The 22527-nt window shown below is 33.7% G+C and overlaps 1 protein-coding gene across 3 annotated transcripts in view; it reads left to right on the top strand.

The window, feature by feature from the left end:
- CNTN1 (contactin 1) overlaps positions 1-22527 on the top strand; it is a 357489-nt gene that overhangs the window by 299493 nt on the left and 35469 nt on the right. For all 3 annotated transcript variants that reach the window (XM_004765541.3, XM_004765542.3, XM_045072974.1), the window contains 6 exons: positions 895-965; positions 5768-6002; positions 8886-8989; positions 15679-15865; positions 18324-18436; positions 19239-19395. In XM_004765541.3, coding sequence (XP_004765598.1) covers positions 895-965; positions 5768-6002; positions 8886-8989; positions 15679-15865; positions 18324-18436; positions 19239-19395 — 867 coding nt within the window. The remainder of the gene's footprint in view (positions 1-894; positions 966-5767; positions 6003-8885; positions 8990-15678; positions 15866-18323; positions 18437-19238; positions 19396-22527) is intronic.

Below are 22527 nucleotides of genomic sequence, written 5' to 3'. Positions count from 1 at the left end.
GGAGAAAACCAAAGAAGAGGCCATTGGACTTGGCAGTTAGAAGCAATTTTGTGATTTTTGAGAGAGCGATTTCAGTAATATATATAAAAAAAAAAGAGGTTATGGGTTGTTAAAAAGAGGTTATAGAGTGAAGTACAAAAAAAGCCATATATCAGTTCTTTGCTGTTCTGTGACAAGTGTTTGATGGCATGGAGAGTAAGTGGAAGGTAATATTACAGATAATTTTTAAAGATGGAGAGACTGCAGAGTCGAATCCAATAGAGTAATTGAAAACTGAAGGATGATGTAAGAAGATAAGAGTGTGGGAGAGTTGGAGTCCCTGATGGGGCAAGATTCTAGAAGAGATTTAGAAACTGGGTAGTGAGAGAACCAGAAACAGTTTTAGATTTCTAATATTTCCAGATATTTTGGGGGAACATTATCCGATATTAGTGGATAGGCACTCTTTAACAGCTCTTTGTAGATTAAAGCATAAAACTAACACCACAACAGTAAATTATTAGAAGGTCATAGGGTTTAAAATAAGAGCAGTGAAATATTTTCCCAACAAAGTGGATGTAATCTTTCAAATTCATATTAAATAAAAGGACAGAGAAAAAAAAAAAAAACAGCTGTGTGTGGGGGGAGGGCAAATTTGCTTTGTTACCTCTGGCTGAAGAAAACCCCTACTTTCCTATGCCACTAAATCAATGTTTGTCTTGGCAGTAAAATAGATTAGATATGTATTACTATACTATGAGGCATTGTTATTATAATTGAGTAGATCATGTATACAACTTGTCTTTCCTAGTGAAAGTAAAAATTCATGGTTTTTGTAGTGAATAAGAACTCTAGTGCCAGAAAAAAATTACATAACCTCATTTTTTCATTGTTTCGTTTGTTTGTTTGTTTCAGCGCCTAACGTGGCTCCTTCAGATGTCGGAGGTGGGGGTGGAAGCAACAGGGAGCTGACCATAACATGGGTAGTAAGTATTAATAAGTTGTATATATCAGAGGCTGCTTTACCTACCCTTAATCTCAAATTGATTTTGTTTCCCAAAATAAATCAAAACAAAAGACATGGCCCAGGATGAACTGTTTTTGTTTTATTTTGTTTTGTTTAAATATAATAAGAAAAATTCTAATGGACCATTAGGGAAATTATCAACAAGCAGAAGAAACTGTGAGTTTACCAAAGATTCCAATTGTACATTTTTTTCTTCCTTAAGTGACTGTAAAGAAAAACTGAAGTTTAAGTGGAAAGTAATCTACTCTTATTCTACATATGGTTGTTATTTCATTCATTTATTGATTTATATCTTAACTGAGTCAAAAGCTTTCTAGTGAATGAGTGTACACTGACCACTTTTATTCATGGTCAAGATAGAAACAGAGGCCAAAGATATTGGTTGTTCGTTTTCTTTGGATTTCCATATCTTCCACCTTTTCTTGATTTTATAACTACCTGGAGAAAAGTAGGAATTTTGTGGCTTATGTTGGAATAATATAAACATTTTTGTTATTTTTGGTGAAACAAATTTTTGCAATGTATTCTAATCTAAGTGAAATGTGAACTTTATTTTTTAAAAGAAAATTACAGAAGAATACCCTTTATAACCATAGATGCAAAACTTAAAAAAAAATGTTGGCAAATTAAATCTGGCAAAATACTAAAAGAATGATACACTGTGATGAAGTAGAGTTTATCCCAGAAATGCAGAGTTGGTTTCACATTAACAAATCAATCAGTATTACTCATTATATTGGCAGAATAAAGGAATGAAATCATAGGATCATCTCAATAGATCAACATTCATAATTAAAACATATTCATGATTTTAAAAGTCTAAGTATATAGAAATAGAAGGGAATTTCTTATACCAGATAAAGGATATTTGTGGAAATCTTACAGTTAATAATAATGCTCAGTGGTGACAGGCTTAATATTTTCCTTCTAAGTTTGGGCATAGGGCAAAGATATCCCTCTTAATGTTGTAATGGAGGCCCTAGCCAGTGAAATAGGTCAAGAAAATGAAATAAAGAGCACAATGTGTGTTTGTACACAAAATTCTAGGGAATCTATAAGCAACTATTAGAGCGAATAAGCACATTTTAAAATGTTGCAGGATACCTGGTCAATATTCTAAAGCCAATTGTTCTTTTATATTTACTGGTTTGCTGCTAATAAAACTTAAAACCAGAACAACAACAACAACAAAAAAACAAAGTTGCAAGAATTACACTACATGAATTCAAAACTTTCTAAACCTACATTAATTAAGACAATGTGATACTGGCATAAAGACTGATAAATATCAATGAAATAGTGAGCTCAGAAATAGACTCACACGCAAATAAACAGCTAATTTTGCAAAAAGGCACCAAAGCAATACAATGGGAGAAAAGAAACATTTTTCAGTGGAATGTACTAGATAATTGGATATTCAATTGGGAAAGGTTTATCCAAAAGGAATCTGAATGTTCTTCAGCATTGCTTTTGTCTAATACACTGAAGTGATGAGTTAGTCCTTTTCTATTTAACATTAGTAGCGTATTATCAGTGAGTCAAAATACTATTTCCACTCTTGTGGTAGTATCTCTACCACAGAAGTATTATTTTTTTGTTTTGTAAAAATAATTTTTTAAGTTAGAAAACAACAGATTTTTATTGGTAGCTCCAATGTTAAAATATAAAGTAAACAAAATTACCCATGATCACACAACCCAGAAATCACCCAATTTGACATTTTGGGGCAGTCTTTCTAGTCTTCTATGTATAAAGTCATAAAATTTGTATAATTCATTTTAAAATTTAATATTATTTTATATATAATTTTGCAAGACTCCTTGAGATTTTATTTTTATTTAAGTTATATTTTATATATTATAATATATTTTATCATTTTTTGTTTGCATGGAATATGACAACATTAATTTTCATTTCAACATATTTTCATGACATCTGTAATTGATTTTCAAAAGACAAATTTTAACTGCAAGCTTTATCCAACTTGTACTTCTAACAGACATCTATTTCTGGAGTATATGCCAAGCTTATAATGACTTCTTCTATGGAAATTGTTCATTTCACAATCCTCTATCCAAAATGTAACTTTACCTAAGGCAAAAAAAAAAAAAAATGAAAGAAAGAAAAAAGAAAGAGAATAAAATCAAAGCCCAAAGCACAAGCAATAATAAATTACCAAAATTATTTTTTTTTAAATGACTGTCAGATTTTACCTGGCCTACTATGGCTTAGTAAGCAGTTCCTATGCAAAAATAGATCTTGGATGTTAAGGGATCCATTGGTCTAAAAGATTAAACAAATATTCCAGAAATATTTTGAACTCACTGTGGTATGGTAACCCAATTTTAATTTATAACATTTTCTCTGGACAGTCAAACCCCAAACACTTAAAAAAACAAAACACACACACAAAAACACAACTTTTGTATGAGCATCTGATTTTATTTTTTATTTTTTATTTTTTTTAGAGAGTGAGAGTACACACATGCCTGAGTGTGCAAGAGCAGAGTGGAGCTGGGGGTGGGGAGGGGTAGAGAAAGAGAAGGAATCTTAAGCAGGCTCCACACCCATCACAGAGCCCATTGCCAGATCCATCTCATGACCCGGAGATCATGACCTGAACTGAAATCACGAGTTGGTGGTTCAGCAGACCATCTGAGCCACCCAAACCCTCAGTACCTGTATTTTTTTTTTTTAACTGGAGTTTGCTTTTGCTCTTGAAACTTACTTTGATCACTAGTGTAATGGGTTATGATAAATCTATCTCAGAAATCATTCAAGGGACTTGTTATTGATACATTCAAAATATTTTGTTAATTTTTTATGACCTGTAGAAGAGTTCTGTATCAGAGACTAATGTCTGAAAAACACTGCATTTCAACAGGATATTTGAAGTGAGAGATATTGGTGGTGGAGAAAGCTGTGATAGTACAAAGTTGTCTGAATTAGGCAGGTAACATTTACGTAGGTTACATGTTTATATATATCCACATACCCATTAAATATTTTTAGTGTTTAATTACTGCAGACAGTCAAAGAGCAGAACCTAGGCTCCAAAGGACTTTGAGAAGTGCAGAAAAAATAGCAGGTTTTAATCTCTGCAAACAATGAATTGGTTTCTATAGGTGGATATTCAGCAAAAATTGACTCCATTCAGTGCACTGTAGTCATATTTTATTCTTGGCATTTAAGTTACATTCTTAAGTAAGATTTAGGAATAAGATGTTGAATCTCAAGTTATTTGATTTATAAGCTTTAGTGTCAGTATAACATATATAAGTATAGCTATTAGGAAAAATTAGAATATTTTACTCTTTTATATGTAGCTTGATTTTTTTTTAACACAGTGGGTATCTTTCAGAATAAGATGGGAAGCTTATCAAAAATTCATGATAGAAAGTTTATTCTAAAAATTTTTAAATCAAGTCTCTGGGGATACAGCCTGAGAATCATTATTTTTCCCCCCAGTTTTACTGAGCTTTTTGTTTTTTAATTTGAAAAATGTTTTCCATTTTTGTTAGGATGTGAAAACTTTGTAGCTGATTCTGGTATATTGTAAATTGCAAAAACTAGGGAGATAACTATCTAATAAGAAAAATGTTTAAACGAGTGTAGAAATATTATATTTTCAAATAATGTAAAAACAGTAAGTTTGTACATCCTTGAGATCATGCTTTAGGATTTACAGTTCTAGCCATCATGTTTAACATAAATATATTCAAGCGGCTGTGGTATATTAACTTCAAGGTTTTTCCTCAAGACAACTTAACTTTGATTTTTACAGTATAAAAGTAAATATACAACTTGCATATTTATCTTTTTGAATAAAAAAGATCAAATGATGAGTATTTATTAGAATTAGCTTTGCCATTATTTAAAAATAATGAATTGTTAAAGCTGACATGAACTTCTTTATTGGACAGTTGGCATGTCTAATAATAAGAAAGTCAGAAAATAATGCCAGACAGAGCACTTTCTTCAATATTGTGTCAGACAGGGGCCCATAGTCAGCCCCCTACAGATGAGGGCAGTAGCATCTCTTCCTTCACCTTCTCTCTTTTTCCTTCTGTCCAGTTTCCACTGTTTGATTATAAGACAGATATCTGGAGTCTTGTACTCTCTTACCATTGCCTTTCAACTCTAAAGAAATTAATTTACTCATTCTTTAAATATTTCTTGAGGCTCTTTTCTTAGGTTCTAGGGATAAAGATAAATGAAATTCATAGAAACTCTGCCCTCATGAAACTTACATTCTAATAATTGAGAGAGAAAATGACGTGGATAAAGAAGTCAAGGGTACGGTGTCAATCATGGTAGTGTTAAAGAGGAGAAAATAAATCAGGGAGGTGGGCCAGAGGTATTATGGAAAGAGTCCTGAAATGACAGATTCTGTGGCCAGGGAAGACTACAAGTAAGGTATCTTGACCTCAATAAGTGAGGGAAGCGGCCTTCTGTTGTATGAAAGAGCATCCTAGGCAGAAGGAATTGAATGTAAAAAGGCTCAGAGTGGGAGCCCCCTCCCCGCCCCCCGCCCACCCTGAGATATTCCAGGAAGAGCATCCTTGGTAAGTGAAGTCATTGCTTGTTTGAACATGTTTTTGCCCTGGCATTTTCAGGCAACACTAACTTATGAACATGTTTTTTTTAAGTACATTATTACAAAGAACATTCTTCCCTGTGTATTGTTATTGTTATTTGCATTGAATTTTCCCCCGTTAACTGTATTGTTTAAACCTATTTAATATTTCAATTTCTATGTAGCCTCTGTCAAGAGAATACCACTATGGTAACAATTTTGGTTACATAGTGGCATTTAAGCCCTTTGATGGGGAAGAATGGAAAAAAGTTACAGTTACTAATCCAGATACTGGCCGCTATGTCCATAAAGATGAGACCATGCGCCCGTCCACTGCATTTCAAGTTAAAGTTAAGGCCTTTAACAACAAAGGAGATGGACCATACAGCCTCACTGCAGTCATTAATTCAGCACAAGACGGTAAGTAAAAGAAAGACCTTACTAATATGGTGAAGGAGGGGAGATTTTTTTCATAGTACTAGGCATTTAGTAAATGAGTATTACTTTGATCCAGATTAAAATGTCATTCTATCCTCTTAAATACAAGAATGCCTCCAAAATCATTTTCATCCTTTAGGTCATGTCCATGATAGTTAGGAAATCACTAAAATAATCAGGTTAGACCCCTTTTCCTGGTCTCTTGCTTCTAATTTTGAAGTCAGAAATTCTCTATACTTGATTGGAACCTTGGTAAGTCGGCATTCATAACATTTACTGCTTATAAATTACTGAACATATTTTGGGGGGAGTAAAATTGCCCCTTTTTAGCCCCAAAATTGTGTAATTATAGCATTTGTGTAACTTTTCTGTCATTATGATAGAGTGCTAAAATTTTATTAAAGGAAATTGAAGCATGATTCTATGACAAAGCAGTCAGAAAAGCAGTTGAACTTCTTTCTTGGGAAAGGAAAAATTTGTCTGGAAGACTACTTAGGGGATAAATATATAGATACTGGCTCTCTTTGTTTTTCTAGAAACATTAACTGATCTGAGTATGCTCATAAAGGACTCTATAGGTCTATGCTAAATATATAATTTTATATTACACATAAAGACATTGATTTCTGATTTCCTATTTAAGCTACCATACTTTATATTATGATTTTCCTAATTGAAGAAAGATTAGGCCTTCTTATTTTTTTAAAGATCTCCTTGTTATAACTCCCTAATCATAGGCACTATGTAATTATTATTGGCTAGAAAAGCAAATACGGATTTCATTGGCTTCTAACCTAACACATTTGTCCTTTACCAAGTTCTCTTTTCGCATATACGGAAGCACAAATGGAAGAGGGTAAATACTTAAAACTATAAGATATCCCTCTGATCTCTTAGAGGAAAAACACTCTATTTGTTTACCTAGTTTGTCTATTTTTACTTCAAAATAAACAATTAGCTGCCCCATAGAACTCATAAATGCTCTTCAGTCATAGACTTACTAGTTTTCATATTTGTTAAAAATTTAGTATGCACAATGCAGCCATCAAAAGAAATTAAATCTTGCCAATAGCGTTCAATGGGGCTAGAGGGTATTATGCTTAGCAAAATAAGTCAATCAGAGAAAGACAACTATCACATGATCTCCCTGATATGAGGAAGTGGAGATGCAACGTGGGGGGTTGGGGGTAGGAAAAGAATAAGTGAAACAAGATGGAATCAGGAGAGAGACAAACCCTAAGAAACTCTTAATGTTACAAAACAAACTGAGGGTGGCCGGGGGGAGGGGGTTAGGGAGAGGGTGGTGGGGTTATAGACATTGGGGAGGGCATGTGTTATGGTGAGTGCTATGAAGTGTGTAAACCTGGCTATTCACAGACCTGTACCCTTGGGGCTAATAATACATTATATGTTTATTAAAAAAAATTTAAAAATTAAAAAAATATTTAGTATGAATTCAAGTCATTCCATGATCTTTACTGACAATGCAAACATGAAAGGAACCATAGATATATATATGAATATATATGTGTGTAAGTACATACACACCCTTTTTAAGTTGGTTAACTAAATACATAGAAAGAATAAAAAATAGAAATTATTTAAGTTTATAATCAGTTCAGGACTTTTTAGTATCCAGTAATAAATCTTAGATTCTCTGTGCTTGTTCTGATTCAGCCGAAATATGATAACTTGACTCAGTGTTGCCAGTTTGAACAATATGAGTACATCTCACAGAGGAAATGAAAGTAAAAAAGCATTTTACAAGTAATCTTCTCACCCAATATCAATTTTTTATTGCTTTATTTGATGCTAAAGTAGTCAGGCAAAAGGCCATGATTGTCATCTCTTTAGTCATGGCCATCTGCATTTAATTATATTTCTTTCCTAAATGTTTCATGGGTCTCATAAAACTTGCATGTGCTGAAACTTGTATAAGTGTTCATCTTTTCTTTTACTGCTAAGAAATCAATCATAGTGCTACACGTTTACTGTGATTCAGAAAAGCAACAGTGTTCTTGTGCAGGACATTTTTAACATAAAAGAGGATTATGGCTTGTTAATAAAAGACAATAAAAATTGATCATTCTTGCTTAAAGATTTCCTTAGTTTCTTTGTATAATTTTCAAAAGGGATGTGAATTACTTTTTTTTCACCAAACAGAGGCCTTTTTGATACATACTTGACTTGATGCCCAGTCGGAAGATTAGACTTATAAAAGCTTTCCTGAGCCCAAGAAGCAGTGGATGTCACAACTTGTTTCAAAGGATCTTAAAAAAAAAAAAAAAAATTTACACATAAAAGAGAAAGAAGAAAGTGTCTCTAACTAGTATCTTTAGTTTGTGTAAATACAAACTAAAGGAAAATTGAAAATTTCCTTTCAATTGAAAATTGAAAATTGTGATAAACAATGTTTTATAATAAATACCAAATTTCCTATTTTTGATGATTTAACATTGATAAACTAAATATAATAATTTAATCTGCATCCATGGGCTTTCTTAAGCAGATTAGTTGGGAGAAATGCAGAAAAGAATACAGTTCTTACAGATAATTGGAGAAATCCACGAAGCCTTTCATATTTTTCAAAATTATGTGCATATATATATGTGTATAAGTCTATGTTAACATTCATGTGTAGATGACTGTGTGTTCATATATTATTGATAATCATGAAAAAAGGAATATTAGTAAAACCAAAGAAAAAGGTAATAAAATTATTGGACTTATTTTATTTTACCAATATGAAAATTACTTGAAAATATTAAAATACAGTTTTAATCCATTCATTCAGCAAATGGTGCTATGTGAATTTTGTTATATAAGCATCTTACATAAAAATATAATGTTCTCATCAAATTTCAGCTCCCAGTGAAGCCCCGACAGAAGTAGGTGTAAAAGTCTTATCATCTTCTGAGATATCTGTTCATTGGGAGCATGTTGTAGAAAAAATAGTGGAAAGCTATCAGGTGAGTTTAATTTTTATCAAACTACATACATTTATTCGTAAGTATATTGGTATAGGTTTTTAAATAGGTTGCAGCTTTCAGTGTTCTTTGGCCATTGATTAATGTGGCAACTAATACTGTAATCCAATCCTTGTATTTAATATGTGAGGCACTTATGAACTAATTGTTAAGAATAAGGCAGAGATTCCTAACTGGCGTATTTAGGAGAGCTGTAGAGTCCCATGCATTCACAAACAGCTGAAATAAAATCTAGGGTAATAACACTCATGGTTAAACAAGATCTTTTCAGACATTCTCATAAAATGCCAGTGAATTTTAAGTTATTTTGGAAATCAGTTTGGTAATTTATGAAAGCATCCTTACAATGTTTATTCTGTTTATCTCAATAGTTCCATTTCTAAAAGTCCCTATAAAAGAAATAACTATAAAGTAGGCCAAACATGTGTCTCATAAAACAGACACATATTTTTATAAGGGATCTTTCATAAGATCACAAATATGTGATCTATAGGTAGAAAATTGGGAACATTCAAATATCCCAAAGAAAACTTCCCTTGATTTGAGTCTTTAAAGACCAGTGGGAATAGCCAGATCGAAGGGGGAAGATTTGTGTTGAGTAAAGGGAAAAAGGCCTTGAAAACTGAAGCTGTGATCATTGTTGGGGTCTTTAATATGATGCTAGCAAAATTTAGATGTAATTATGCAGAGACAGTGAAATCATCTCGTATTTTTAAGCACAAAGAGTGAATATTAAGAGAAATTGGCAGCAGCCTATCTTTGCAGATGAGCAAATGGATGCCAAAGAACCAGTGACTGCCCCACCACAAACTGAGTGTCAGAGGAGTATCGAAAACTTAGCTCTTCTGGTTCACAGTTCAGGGCTTTATGCCAAACCACAGACTCCTCTGTTTCAGGCAGTGAATGGACAGTGAGGGCCCTTCTGAAGTCACAGGCAGTGAGCTGCTGGCCCGATCAGCTAGCCCTTTCAATTCTGGTGCTCTCCCTTCTTCATCTGTCCATGAAATATTAGCTCCTCTAGGGCAGGATTTTGTCTGCTTTCCTCTCAGTGCCAAGAACAGGGCTGAGCCCAGAGTAAACACTGAACAGATACTCACTGGGGGCTGATAGTGATACTCAAATATGATCAAATCTAGTGTTACAATCTGACCTTCTCAAAGCCATGTTTCTGATATATGACCACAAAACCAACCCAAGGCTTTCAGTTTTAAACATGTAAAATATCAGGAAGCTCGTTTTTTTTGTACTGTAGGTTATGATTTGGGTACATTTCAAAGTGTCTTCAGATCATCTTTGCAAGGTGAAGTTATTATGAAAAAAGTGGAATGGTAAGAATGAACTGGAAAGACCCAATATTCATAAGTTATTAATTGATAATTACATTTACAGCTAGTAGTAAAAGAATGGGAAAAATAGAGAAATTCACTAGCTGTTACAAACCCCTATAATAAACAAGTTCTAGGTTTCTTGGGAGAAGACACCAGATTTTGGAGCTTGAAAGTTATCTTTTAGACCATAGCATTTTTTTCTTATTTCATATTATTCATTTTTAAGTAATAAGAGAAAAAAATGATTATTTGATAGATAACTCACTCATGAATCAAAACAATAAATGTATGTTTCACATTTTTTAAAAACCTTGTCTTTGTCTAAGAATTGTGTATTGGCCATTTTATAACTTCCAACAAGCAGAGGACAAAGGAAATATGAGGTGGGAAGCAATGATAATAACCAAAATACAGCTTTTTTTATTGGAAATAAGCATCAAGTAAGGATTTTCAATTAAATAGCAAAAAATCTTTAGCAGATAATATTTTCTTAAATGGTAATTTTCAAGGAAATAAATGTATGCCATTGAGGAATTTAGTTTCACAGATAGCTGACATTTTGCAACTCCACAGAAAGTAGAAATTTGTAAGCTCTTGCGCCAAGCAGATACAGGTTGATATCTCAGCTCTATCACTGAGGAATTTGGTGCAAAACTTATTTGAAATTTTTGAGCTTTGGTTTTCTTACCTGGAAAGCTGGAGAGTAATCATGCCTCATAGAACTGTTGTGTGGAATGAAATGAAAGCATTTACTACTTTTCCCTATTCTATGTCATTGGATATTTGAAGACAGTGGTGATTATGACAGTAATGAAAATTTGATAATATTAGTGATATGAATAATAACATTTGTTGAGTCCTTACTATGCTAAACAGTTAAGCTTATTGTATTGAATCTACATGGTCCTAGGGAATCAACACTACTATTATCCCTGTCTTAAAGATGAAGAATTTGAAGTTTAGAAACATTTGTGTGGGTAATAATTGGCATAATTAGATTCAAACCTAGGTCTTGGCTCTCCAAATAAATTAAAAATATTGGAAGTAAATCCCAAAATTATTGTTTCAATTTGTTCTTTCTTAAAAACCTTTTGAGTCTTTAAAACAGAACCTTGAATATCAACGAGACAAGCATGAAAGCTTAAAAGAAAATATCCATAACATTTATTCTCCTTTAAGAAAATGCCCCTGTAAAGGAGAGGGGTGTTCCTTGACTGAGTATAATGTGGTTATTGTTTCTATTTTAAAATATGATGGGAGAAGCCAGCCGTTTAACAAGATAGATGATTGAGAAAACTAATATCCCAGTACACTTCCTATAAAAATGTACTCAGGGTCTAAGTTACAAAGAAACAGAGGGAGGGAAAAGTAACACATTAAGAAAATAAAATAAAAAGCTGGAGAAGCCCAGCTCCTATGTGACTGACCCCATCTCAAGGTTAATTTCCTTATATTTCAAGTGAGAACAAGAGAATCTCTTCCCTTGTGGTTTTAAAATATATCTCAGTAGAGTGTTTAAGTTTTACTCATTTTTTTCCTCTTGCCTAGTTAAAGAGCTCCCCACTTCTAACCTTAATACTACTAAGTTTCCTTGCAGTGTAGAGGAACTAGAAGAGTGTAAGAAGTGCTCACCCAGCAGGTAACATTCACTTAACTTTATGAACACAAGCGAAATACGCTATGAGGAATAATGGACGCGAAAACTCTTAGCAGCTGAATTAGAGATTCATGCTCATGATTGGTTTCACATTGTCTTAAAAGATTATCAGTCCTGGGGCACCTGGGTGGCTCAGTGGGTTAAGCCTCTGCCTTCGGCTCGGGTCATGATCTCAGGGTCCTGGAATCAGGCCCCACGTGGGGGCTCTCTGCTCAGCGGGGAGCCTGCTTCCCTCCCTCTCTGCCTACTTGTGATCTCTCTTGGTGTGTCAAATAAATAAATAAAATCTTTAAAAAAAAAAAAAGATTATCAGTCCTGAGTAATCTACTCAGATGTTTTTAAAGGTTAATTCATTTTGGTGAGCATAAACTGATACTTAGGAAATGCTTCATTTTCTTATTCTGATGAAGGCGTCTGTCTTCATCTGGATCTCCCCAAAGCATTGTCTGACACACGGGTGTGGGAAAAGGTGATGTTTTATTGTTGTTATTTGTTGGTTTGTTTTAATATGATCCCAGGGAGCAAGTATGAAGAAAAAGCAGAGTGAGTAGGAAAAGAGGAAGCTCAGATACAAAGATGATTTATCTTTTTAGCAAACCCTTACAACAAGCTAATTGAAACCTACATAGAATTGGTTGGTCCCAACATCGGTGGTGAAAATAAAAGACTTTTGAATAGTTCCCAAAAGGTGTAAGGATACCTATTTGAATGATTTATATTATTGAGATTCCTTTCCCATGGACTCTGCTAATAATCAAAATAGTCTGGGATTTGGATAATATAGTTTTTATACAATATATTTTCAGACATTGAGGGTTTTTTTGTTTTGTTTTGTTTGTTTGTTTGTTTGTTTAATGTCAGCATCTCATTAGTCAGCTTAGGTTGTCCTTGCATTTCCAGCACCTAGCCCAATAACTGGTACAAAGTGGATACCTGATAACTATTTGTTAAACGAGTGAACGAGTAGCATTTATCAAATGCAGTCCTATGCTCGCAGTGTTGAAAATAAGTGATGCATGCCTGTCTTCAAAGAGTTTCTAAATTAGTAGGAGGAGAGAAAGCCCAGTCATGAGGTAGTTTCATAATTGTTTAATAAGCACTATGACAGGTTTACAGTAGACAAAGGATGCTGTGGGAATTTTAGAAACATGTAGAGAAAGAGTGAAAATTATAAAATGCCACAACATTAAATGGAAATAAATACACTATATGTTACTGTAACAAATGAAGAGGAATTAGTGGTTTACTATCCATAAAGCAGGACTTGCTGTTTGGATGTGTGGATGTATATCTTTTCTAGTCATGATAATCCATTTCTACTCATTCATCCAGGCTCTCTTTTGGTCTCCTTAGTGATTAGTCAAAGGAAACACATGTGTTCTGCTCCATGACTACAGGTTGTACCCTTCACTCTGAGCGATTTTCTCACAGATTATTGTCAGCCTTTCAACACATTGAGAAACTCAGTGAGATTGATCAAGATACAACAGCCCACATTTATTATCTATTTGGAAATAAAGTTCATGACCAGTGGCTAGTTCAGGGAAAAAAAAGATGATGCCATATATTATGTATACGTATCCACTGTTTATTTTAGTATACTTTGAAAACATTGTAAACTATATGTAAACATATACTTTAAAGAGGGACAGATTGTTAAATCATTTTGTCTCAGATGCTTTCATTTGTAAAGAGTAACTATACTGTGAAAATTTTCGAACTCTCATATTCTAAAATAAGGAAATCTGTTTGGCACACATAATCATTCTTTTTTGCTCCCTAGTCACAAAGGCATAGCTAAGTCACTGCTTTGATTTGTTGTGAATTTTATTTGAGACTGACCATACCATCCTTGCTAAACTTAGACGAATAAAGTCGTTTATCATTTCAGATATAGCTGCAAATAGTAAATTAAGGAAAGCTTTGTTCTTTCCTTTCATATTGCCAAAAAATGCCTCATGGAAATTTGAGTGAGAAGGTAGAAAAGTTTTCTCACTTTAATTCCTCGTTTTAGTACAAAGCATCTTCTAGAAATAGTCTTTATTATATTAATCCTGTTTAAAACTTCTTTAAACTGGATAGAAAAGTTGTTAGAGTGGAATAAAGATTTTTTTTTAATTTTAATTTTTGGAATAAAGATTTTAAAATGTGGTATATATCTCAGTCAATAAACATACATATAAAAGTGCATGAACTTCAGGGAGTTCGGTTTTGATTGCTATAATACATTCTAGATTCGTTGTGAAGATAATGTACGTGGGTAATACTACTTGAGTGCATGGCATTTCATTAGAATATAAATGTTCATTTTATTCAAGCAATAGAAGAGACCTGTGTATCATCTATTTCAAATGCCCACTAAAATATAGGCCACCTCCTTCTCAAATGACTGTACTCACTGCCTGAATACTTTTAGAACCCAGAAACATTCCTTCTTGAAGTGGCTCCCGTCCTTTGAAAGTCTTTTGTCTGCAACAGAGATCTGCCTCTGGAGACATTTGGTGCAATTCCACTTCGTTGGTTCTGAGGCCATCCTTCTGGTCTAATGACAGGAATGCCAAGGAAATCCTATCAAGACCATTATGAAGAGTATTCTTGACATGAGAAAAATGAATACCAGTAAACAAAATAAAAACATTGCGAATAAAACCAATTAACAATTTAGTAATTAGCCTTTGTTCTGAAATGTGCTAATTCTACATATAAACCTTACTTTTTTAACAAGTGAATTCAAGCCATCTAGTTCCATTTTATAATGGTTTAATTTGTTTTATGTAAATGAATCATTCAAGATTATATAAATATTAGATATTATTGTCTAAGCGCTTTGTTTAATTATGAAATTAAATTTCCATTACTTTATAAACAGGGAATCTAAAATATACTAAATACCATTATATTTATAAGAAATCCTCTTCTTTTCATCTACACCTTATAGATACAGATTTCTGACCAATAAAACAGCCTTATTAGACGGATGAAAATCATAATTTACAACCTTCACTTAAACTTTAAGAGACAAGGAAGGCTATCATTGATATATCGGTAAAAGTGATCAATTCTAATCACAACATGGATAACATTTTTAAAAGTAAATTTATTTTCATGATAAATAAGTTCCTCAACTAATTATTAAGCATAATTTTTCTTTGATATCTGGCCTCAATATAGATTCAAAGGAAATAATTTTGCATATATACTTCTAAGATGACCTAGTAGAAAGTTATTACACTGATCTGTTCCAGGCCACGTAATGACAAACAAGGTTTATTCCTGTCAAACCATTTAACAATGACTCATAACAAGTTTGGCATCATATCAACAGAAATAAAGCAGGAAATAAATGATAAAAATTATTGTGGAAATACTTCCAAACAGAGACCAGTGTTATATTTTGAAGGTAAATCGTGTGCAGTTTTTTCGTTTTGTTTTTTTTTTTCTTTTCTTATTAGTGTGAGACTATTTCAGGCCATGAGGTGAGCCTTTGATTTGTCTTTGACATCTTTAATCGATCTACATTCTGTGCCTTGCTGTATTCTGACTAATAGAAGTATAAGTAGCAATAAGTAAGGCTTGAGTATATGATGCTCAGCCAGCATCACTGGTGTCAGAACTAAATGAAAAGGGTTTTCACAATTGAAATAACTGAATCATGAAAGAATCTCACTTGGTGTAAATGTTTGCAGATTCGGTACTGGGCTGCCCATGACAAAGAAGCAGCGGCACACAGAGTTCAAGTCACCAGCCAAGAGTACTCAGCCAGGCTAGAGAACCTTCTGCCCGACACCCAATACTTTGTGGAAGTCAGAGCCTGCAATAGTGCAGGGTGTGGACCACCCAGTGACATGATTGAGACCTTCACCAAGAAAGCACGTGAGTTTCAACATTTGCATTTTAGACTTGTCAAAAAATACCAATTGATTCAATCATGGTGCAGATATATCTGAGAGAAACTTACTACCTGGCAGTCTTAGCACATTCAGTTTTCAGTTTTGTCCTTTACAATCACCTGAGATAAAAACAAACAAACAAACATTGTTAGTTATTGTATATGATGAAAAGATGTGGAGAATGCCTTCATGCATTTAATGTTCTACTATAGAAATACAGTTACAGAACCTCTCTTCATAAAGACTACCCCCAAACTTTGTGTCATTAGATAATTAATTTGTCCTCTCTGTTATTATTTTTAACACTGTTTTTATAGGACTGGATTAATAGCATGAGAAAATTGAAATTCTGCTTATTTTCTTTTTTTGTAAGCCTTTGTCATTGCACAGTGCAAATGCAAGTTAAATGTTGTAGCATTCTATTTGCTCTCTTATTACCATATATTCTCATTGTATATGTAACATATATACACAATATATAAATATATAACATACATAAACAGTATATAACAAGACTATCTACCCTGCTTAGAATTTCCAGGCATTCTTGCCTCTCTAGCTTCACTTTGATATCTCCTTCTTGAAACCACACTGAATGTACAGAAGAAGAGATTTATATTTGAGGCTCTAGGGAGTTTTGGAAGAATTTAAAGATAAGAGTACTATTAGGTTTGACAATTTATGAAACCACTTGGGGGAAAGGTGACTAAACACGGCAATAAGATTCCAGACTCTGATGTGGGTCATGGATTTCAGATCTGTTTTTGCCACTTACTAAATGTGTGACGATAGACAAATTACCTCTCACCTTTAAACTTGTTTTCTAATTTGTAAAAGGAGCATTCATTCCTGGGGCATTCGTTCCTATGTTCTTTTTCTATGTATTCATTCATCAGAAGTATACTATGTCCCCATCACTGTTCTAGTGGTTGAGGATACAGAAGGGATCAAGCAAGACCCAGAGCTTCTTCTCATAGGATTTACAATCTAATGGAAGGACAGAGGGAAAAAAAAAAAAAAAAAAAAAAAAACCTGACAAATAAGTGTGTATGATAATATCAGATGACAGGGCAACAAAATAAATAAATAGATAATAAAATTGAAAGTGACTTGGATGGGAGCTCAACCCCAGTTAAGTGGTCAGCAAAAGCCTCTTTGAGAATATACTATCCGAGTCATATGTATGAGTATATGAGTCATGAGTGACGATTGGCAGGAAGAGGACTATTTCAGCTAGGGAAAATAAGTAGTGTAAAACCTTAAGGTGAGAGTAATTTGGTATGCCTTAAGTGTAGAAGGGCAGTGGGGCCAGGGTGTAGACTGGAGGTGAGATGAAGTGTGCTGAGACAGAGATATTAAGGGTCTCATAGTTGTCAGTCATGTTAGGAGTTAAGAGTTTTTTCTAAGTCTCATAAGAGCTATTGGAAGATTTTAAGGCAAAGAGTGATATCTAATTCATGTCTTTTAAAAAATTATTCTGGGTTCTGGATGGACAATGGGTGGTGATGGAGTAAGAGTAAAAATAAAAGAGCCAATGGGGGATGATTTTAGATGGTGGTTGGAATTAAGGGATAATGGATAGAGAGAGAAAATTTTCTGCAGAAAGAGTTGACATCTAGGTGCTGGTTTAGATGTTGGGATGGGTGGAATGAAGACTAAATATCAGATTTTTTATTCAGAAACTAGGAATTCAACTGTATCATTTGCCAAAGATGGGAAAGAACCATCGAGAGGAAGATTTGGGAGTACATGGCAAATGTTCCGTCTTGATTACATTTGAGGAGCCATTTAGACATTCAAGTAGAGAGAGGCACTTGGACACATTCATCTAGAAATCAAGAGAAAGATTAGACCTGAGATAAAATTGTAAGTTCTTAAAGCCATGGGCCCAGATGCAGGATTTAGAGAAAATTCATAAATAGAGGAGAGAAGGATACTTAGGATCAAGTCCTAGGTCATGTCAACATCTAGAAATTAGACAAAGGACATGGAGCCATCACCACATGGTTAATGAGAAGGAGCAGCCAGAGAGGCAGGAGGAAACCCAGATATTAAAGAACATGAATTTAAGAAAAGAACAAGATTCAGAAAGTGATTAGAAGGTCAACTTTATGGAATACTGCAAAGATATTAAATCTGAAAAGAATAAAATGTAACATTAGATTTAGCCAACTGGAGGTGATTGATGACCTTGAAAATAGCAGTTATAAAAAAGCTGATGAAAAAATAACCCAAATAAGGAATAATGACAAGAGAATAAAAGATAATTATGTATCACAGAGGGCCATGGGTACATTAATGAGCCCAAGGATATAAAGTGCTTAGTTTAGTGCATGGCAAAATTAGCTCTTGTTGTCACATCATTTTCACTGACTTGAAGCAGTTTTCAGAACTGAAGTCAAATATAGTGGCTGTCACTTGCATATTATTACTTTTCACAGCTCCAAGTCAGCCGCCAAGGATCATCAGTTCCGTAAGGTCTGGTTCCCGCTATATAATCACCTGGGATCACGTGGTCGCACTATCAAATGAATCAACAGTGACAGGATATAAGGTATGTAACAGATTACTGAATTTTTCCAGACATGGGCTTTATTCTTACAAAGAGTGATTGACATTTGGACTTGATTAACATTTATTGCACCAAAACCCATTAAGCTTTCTTATTCTAGCTGTACACTAGAATCAAATGACATAGTACCATGTTAAATTTTGAAATACAAAAGGATCTTGAGGGAATCCTGCTAAAATGCTATGTCAAGTGCACAAGATAGGTAGAATAACTGCTTTAAGGAATAGAGTTGTTAAAGTGATCAGTGCATAAATAGGAGGAAGAATCCATTTTTGTTTGGCAATGATTAAGATAGTGTTGCCTAGTGCGTGGCAAACTGATACATTGAGTTATGTTCCATAAATGAACATAAGAAGGAAAAAAGATTATTTCCATATGTTCTCTCTATCACACACCTTTTATTGAATGCCAACTTTTAGGAATAATGTGAAAAAATTAAATTGTGAGACAATGTTTTAAGATGACTTCAATCTGTTGAAAGAGCCCTCATTTTACACCTATTCCATAAGAAAAAAACAAACATTTTTCCCTCTCTTTATTTTAGGATATTTAAAAAAAAGTCAAAGACTTAAGGAACTTTCCCATGGATCACCCTAAGAAATAGGTGAAATCAACTTTTGTGAATTAAAAATAACATGAATTTTCCAGCTAATGTTACACATAGCTTCCTAGAATTATTTTTATTATTAATAAAAGTCTAAAGAATTTTTATTATGGTTTTAGTGTTTTGGAATTGGCTCATTAGTCAACTTTATTAAACATACATATTTTGGTACTTTTTCAGGTACTCTATAGACCTGATGGCCAACACGATGGCAAGCTGTATTCCACTCATAAACATTCCATAGAAGTCCCCATCCCCAGGGATGGAGAGTATGTTGTAGAGGTTCGTGCACACAGTGATGGAGGAGATGGAGTAGTGTCTCAAGTCAAAATTTCAGGTAAGTCAGTCACTTGAGACACATTTCCATTAAGTACTTGTAAGTTTTTAGGTAATGTAGACTCCCAAGAGTAAGGTAGGATCAATATGCACACGCACACCAATGTCAGTGTTTTCCTAGGTAAACTTGAAACATTAAGAATGTCCTGAAACTTGGTATTTCTTCCCTTATGAGACACAAAAGTAACTTTGCAACATACCTTATGCTTTTTGTTTATTATCTGGATGACAAAGCATTATTAAAATACCACGATGCAGGTATGGTAATAGCAGTGTATGGTAACAGATAGTAGCTATACTTATGGTGAGCATAGCATAACACATACGCTTGTTGAATCACCATGTAGTACACTTGTAACATTGTATGTCAACTATACTTCAATTTTAAAAATACCATAATGGGGGCACCTGGGTGACTTAGTCGGTTAGGCATCTACCTTTGGCTCGGTCATGATCTCAGGGTCCTGGGATCAAGCCCCACAGCAGGTTTCCTGCTCAGTGGGGAGTCTGCTTCTCCCTCTGCTCTGCATCTCTCCCCATGCTCCTGCTCTCCATTTCTCTTTCTCTCAAATAAATAAATTTTTTAAAAAATATCATAATGCATTATAGTTTTACATAATACTAGACCATTAGGTAATAATACCCAAACTTCTTTTATAACAAAAAGAAATTCATGGACTACTATTAATACTCATCTAACTTCTTTTCTTTGTCCTACACATATTAATATAGTAATAAAATAGAAAGACACTAGATGATAGCTCCTTCCTTTACCATCTCTCTCTGTGTCTCAGCATACGTGTTCTTTTTCTGCAAACTTTATTTTTCATAGCATTGGTTAAATCCAAAATAAATACTTGAGGCAGTGACTTCCTCTCTTTCTGGCATTTATAGAACTCTATTATTTAAATTTGATACTTTTTTCTCATCCTACATGTTATAGTTTAACTATAATGATTTAAAATTGATGTTAATTTGAGAGTTTTATGAGAATCTGAAATACTACAAGATGCTGAATTAAAGACAAAAATAACAGATTTAGAAAACTATGCTAATTTATAGCCAAATAGATGAAAATATTATATTTTTTTAAATTATTTTACTAATAATTAATTCGTTAATGCTAAAATTTTTAGTCTGACCACAACTGCACAAAGAAACTATAGAATTAACATTAGGAAGTGTCAAATATTTGATGAATAACACCATTCTAGAATTTTTTAATTTAAGTTTGGGTTTATTTGTAAATTGTTTAAATAGATTTTCCCATAAATTTATCTTACTTTTTTTTTATTTACACATTATTATGTCTTGTTAGAAAATTTGGAAATTACCAAAATTTGAAAGGAAATAAATCAGTCATATTCTAAATATCCTAAATAAGCTACAATTCGTGGTCAGTGGAATTTACTTCTAGTTCTCTTATATACATGTATAATTTGATTTTTTTCCTATTGAATATATCATGTTATATCCCACTTTCATGAATCATGTTCCATGAGCAGTCCTCATGTCATTCAAAATTTTATAAATTTCATTTAAAATTATACAGACTATTCTCTCAAACAAATGTACAAAATTTACCTACCCATTTCAGTTTTCACTATAATAAAATATTATTTTGAATATACTTTTTTATAAATTAATCTTCCACTTGCACCACTCAGATGTTAGTCTCATTCTTTTTAGCCATTACTAATTTGATAGAAGAAAATGGCATCTTTATGTTTTTAAAACAATTTCTGCATTCTGAACTTTGATAACACACACTTCCCGTAGTTACACACTTACTTAGGCTCTTCCACTAAAGGAAATCGGAGGGAAATGTGGACATTAATTTAAGGGCAGTGAGGTGCAAAATAACGTAGTAAATTGCTTTTGAAAACAAAACTTTCCTGTCAAGAAGTCTGTCATTGCCCACTGTTACTCTCTTGATTTCCTTGTTCTTCATTTATCATTCCTACTATGGAGTAGAACCCAGTTTCTGGGGTTTAGACTCAGAAGTTTGTAGCTGGAGATGCCAAATCTGTGACAGGAGCATCTGCATCAGTATAACTAATGACATGCCAGTTAATGTGAAACAATAGACTCTCCTGGGGTAGAGGGAGCCCTGGTTTCATTTGCCAGTTTCTGTGGTATAACTATTTCCGTCATATCTGATTTCAAACTTCCCACATGACGTCTCTCAATGTGGAGCTAAGAACAGATGGTGGGTAACACAGCATTAATGCAGTAATGGTGTGTTGTAGGTATAACCTTAAGAGCACTGATAACATTAAAACGCAGTAAAATAGGAAGTGATGAGTTTTCAGAATTTTTTGCCTTTGTTTTAAACTTCCTCATTGATTAATAATTTTATATAATTTCAATTTCAGTAACAGTGGTTTTTAACAACTTGTTCATAAATTTCCTTAAAAAAATTAGCAGTTGGCTGTTGGGAGGTAGAAGGGACCACCTGCAGCACCACAATTATTCTCTGGCATCCCAGTGGAAATAGCCCATGTACAGAAGGCACAGAGTATGCTTGTTTTAGAAACCTCAAATATACTCAAAATAGTTCCCTTTTTTGCCAACTAATGGACAACATTCTTATTAAGACATATTTTTTAAATTTTTTTATTAACATATAATGTATTATTAGCCCCAGGGGTACAGGTCTGTGAATCACCAGGTTTACACACTTCACAGCACTCACCATAGCACATACCCTCCCCAATGTCCATAACCCCAATGTCCCTCCTCCACTTTCCCCTGGCAACCTTCAGTTTGTTTTGTGACATTAAGTGTCTTTTATGGTTTGTCTCCCTCCTGATCCCATCTTGTTTCATTTATTCTTTTCCTACTGCTCAAACCCCCCATGTTCCCTCTCAATCCCATCTTGCTTCACTTTAGTCCTCCCTGCCCCTCATGACCTGCCACCCTGCCTCTCAAATTCCTCATATCAGGGAGATCATATGATAATTGTCTTTCTCTGATTGACTTATTTCATTAAGGATAATACCCTCTAGTTCTATCCATATCATCACAAATGGCAAGATTTCATTTCTTTTGGTGGCTACATAGTATTCCATTGTGTATATATACCACATCTTCTTGATCCATTCATCTGTTGATGGACATCTAGGTTCTTTCC

The sequence above is a fragment of the Mustela putorius genome, unplaced genomic scaffold (assembly GCF_011764305.1).
Source record: "Mustela putorius furo isolate JIRA1106 unplaced genomic scaffold, ASM1176430v1.1 tig00537227_pilon_pilon_pilon, whole genome shotgun sequence".
Classification (NCBI taxonomy): Eukaryota; Metazoa; Chordata; class Mammalia; order Carnivora; family Mustelidae; genus Mustela; species Mustela putorius.
The sequence above is the reverse complement of the archived record's forward strand: the minus strand, read 5'-3'. Positions and strand labels throughout refer to the sequence as shown.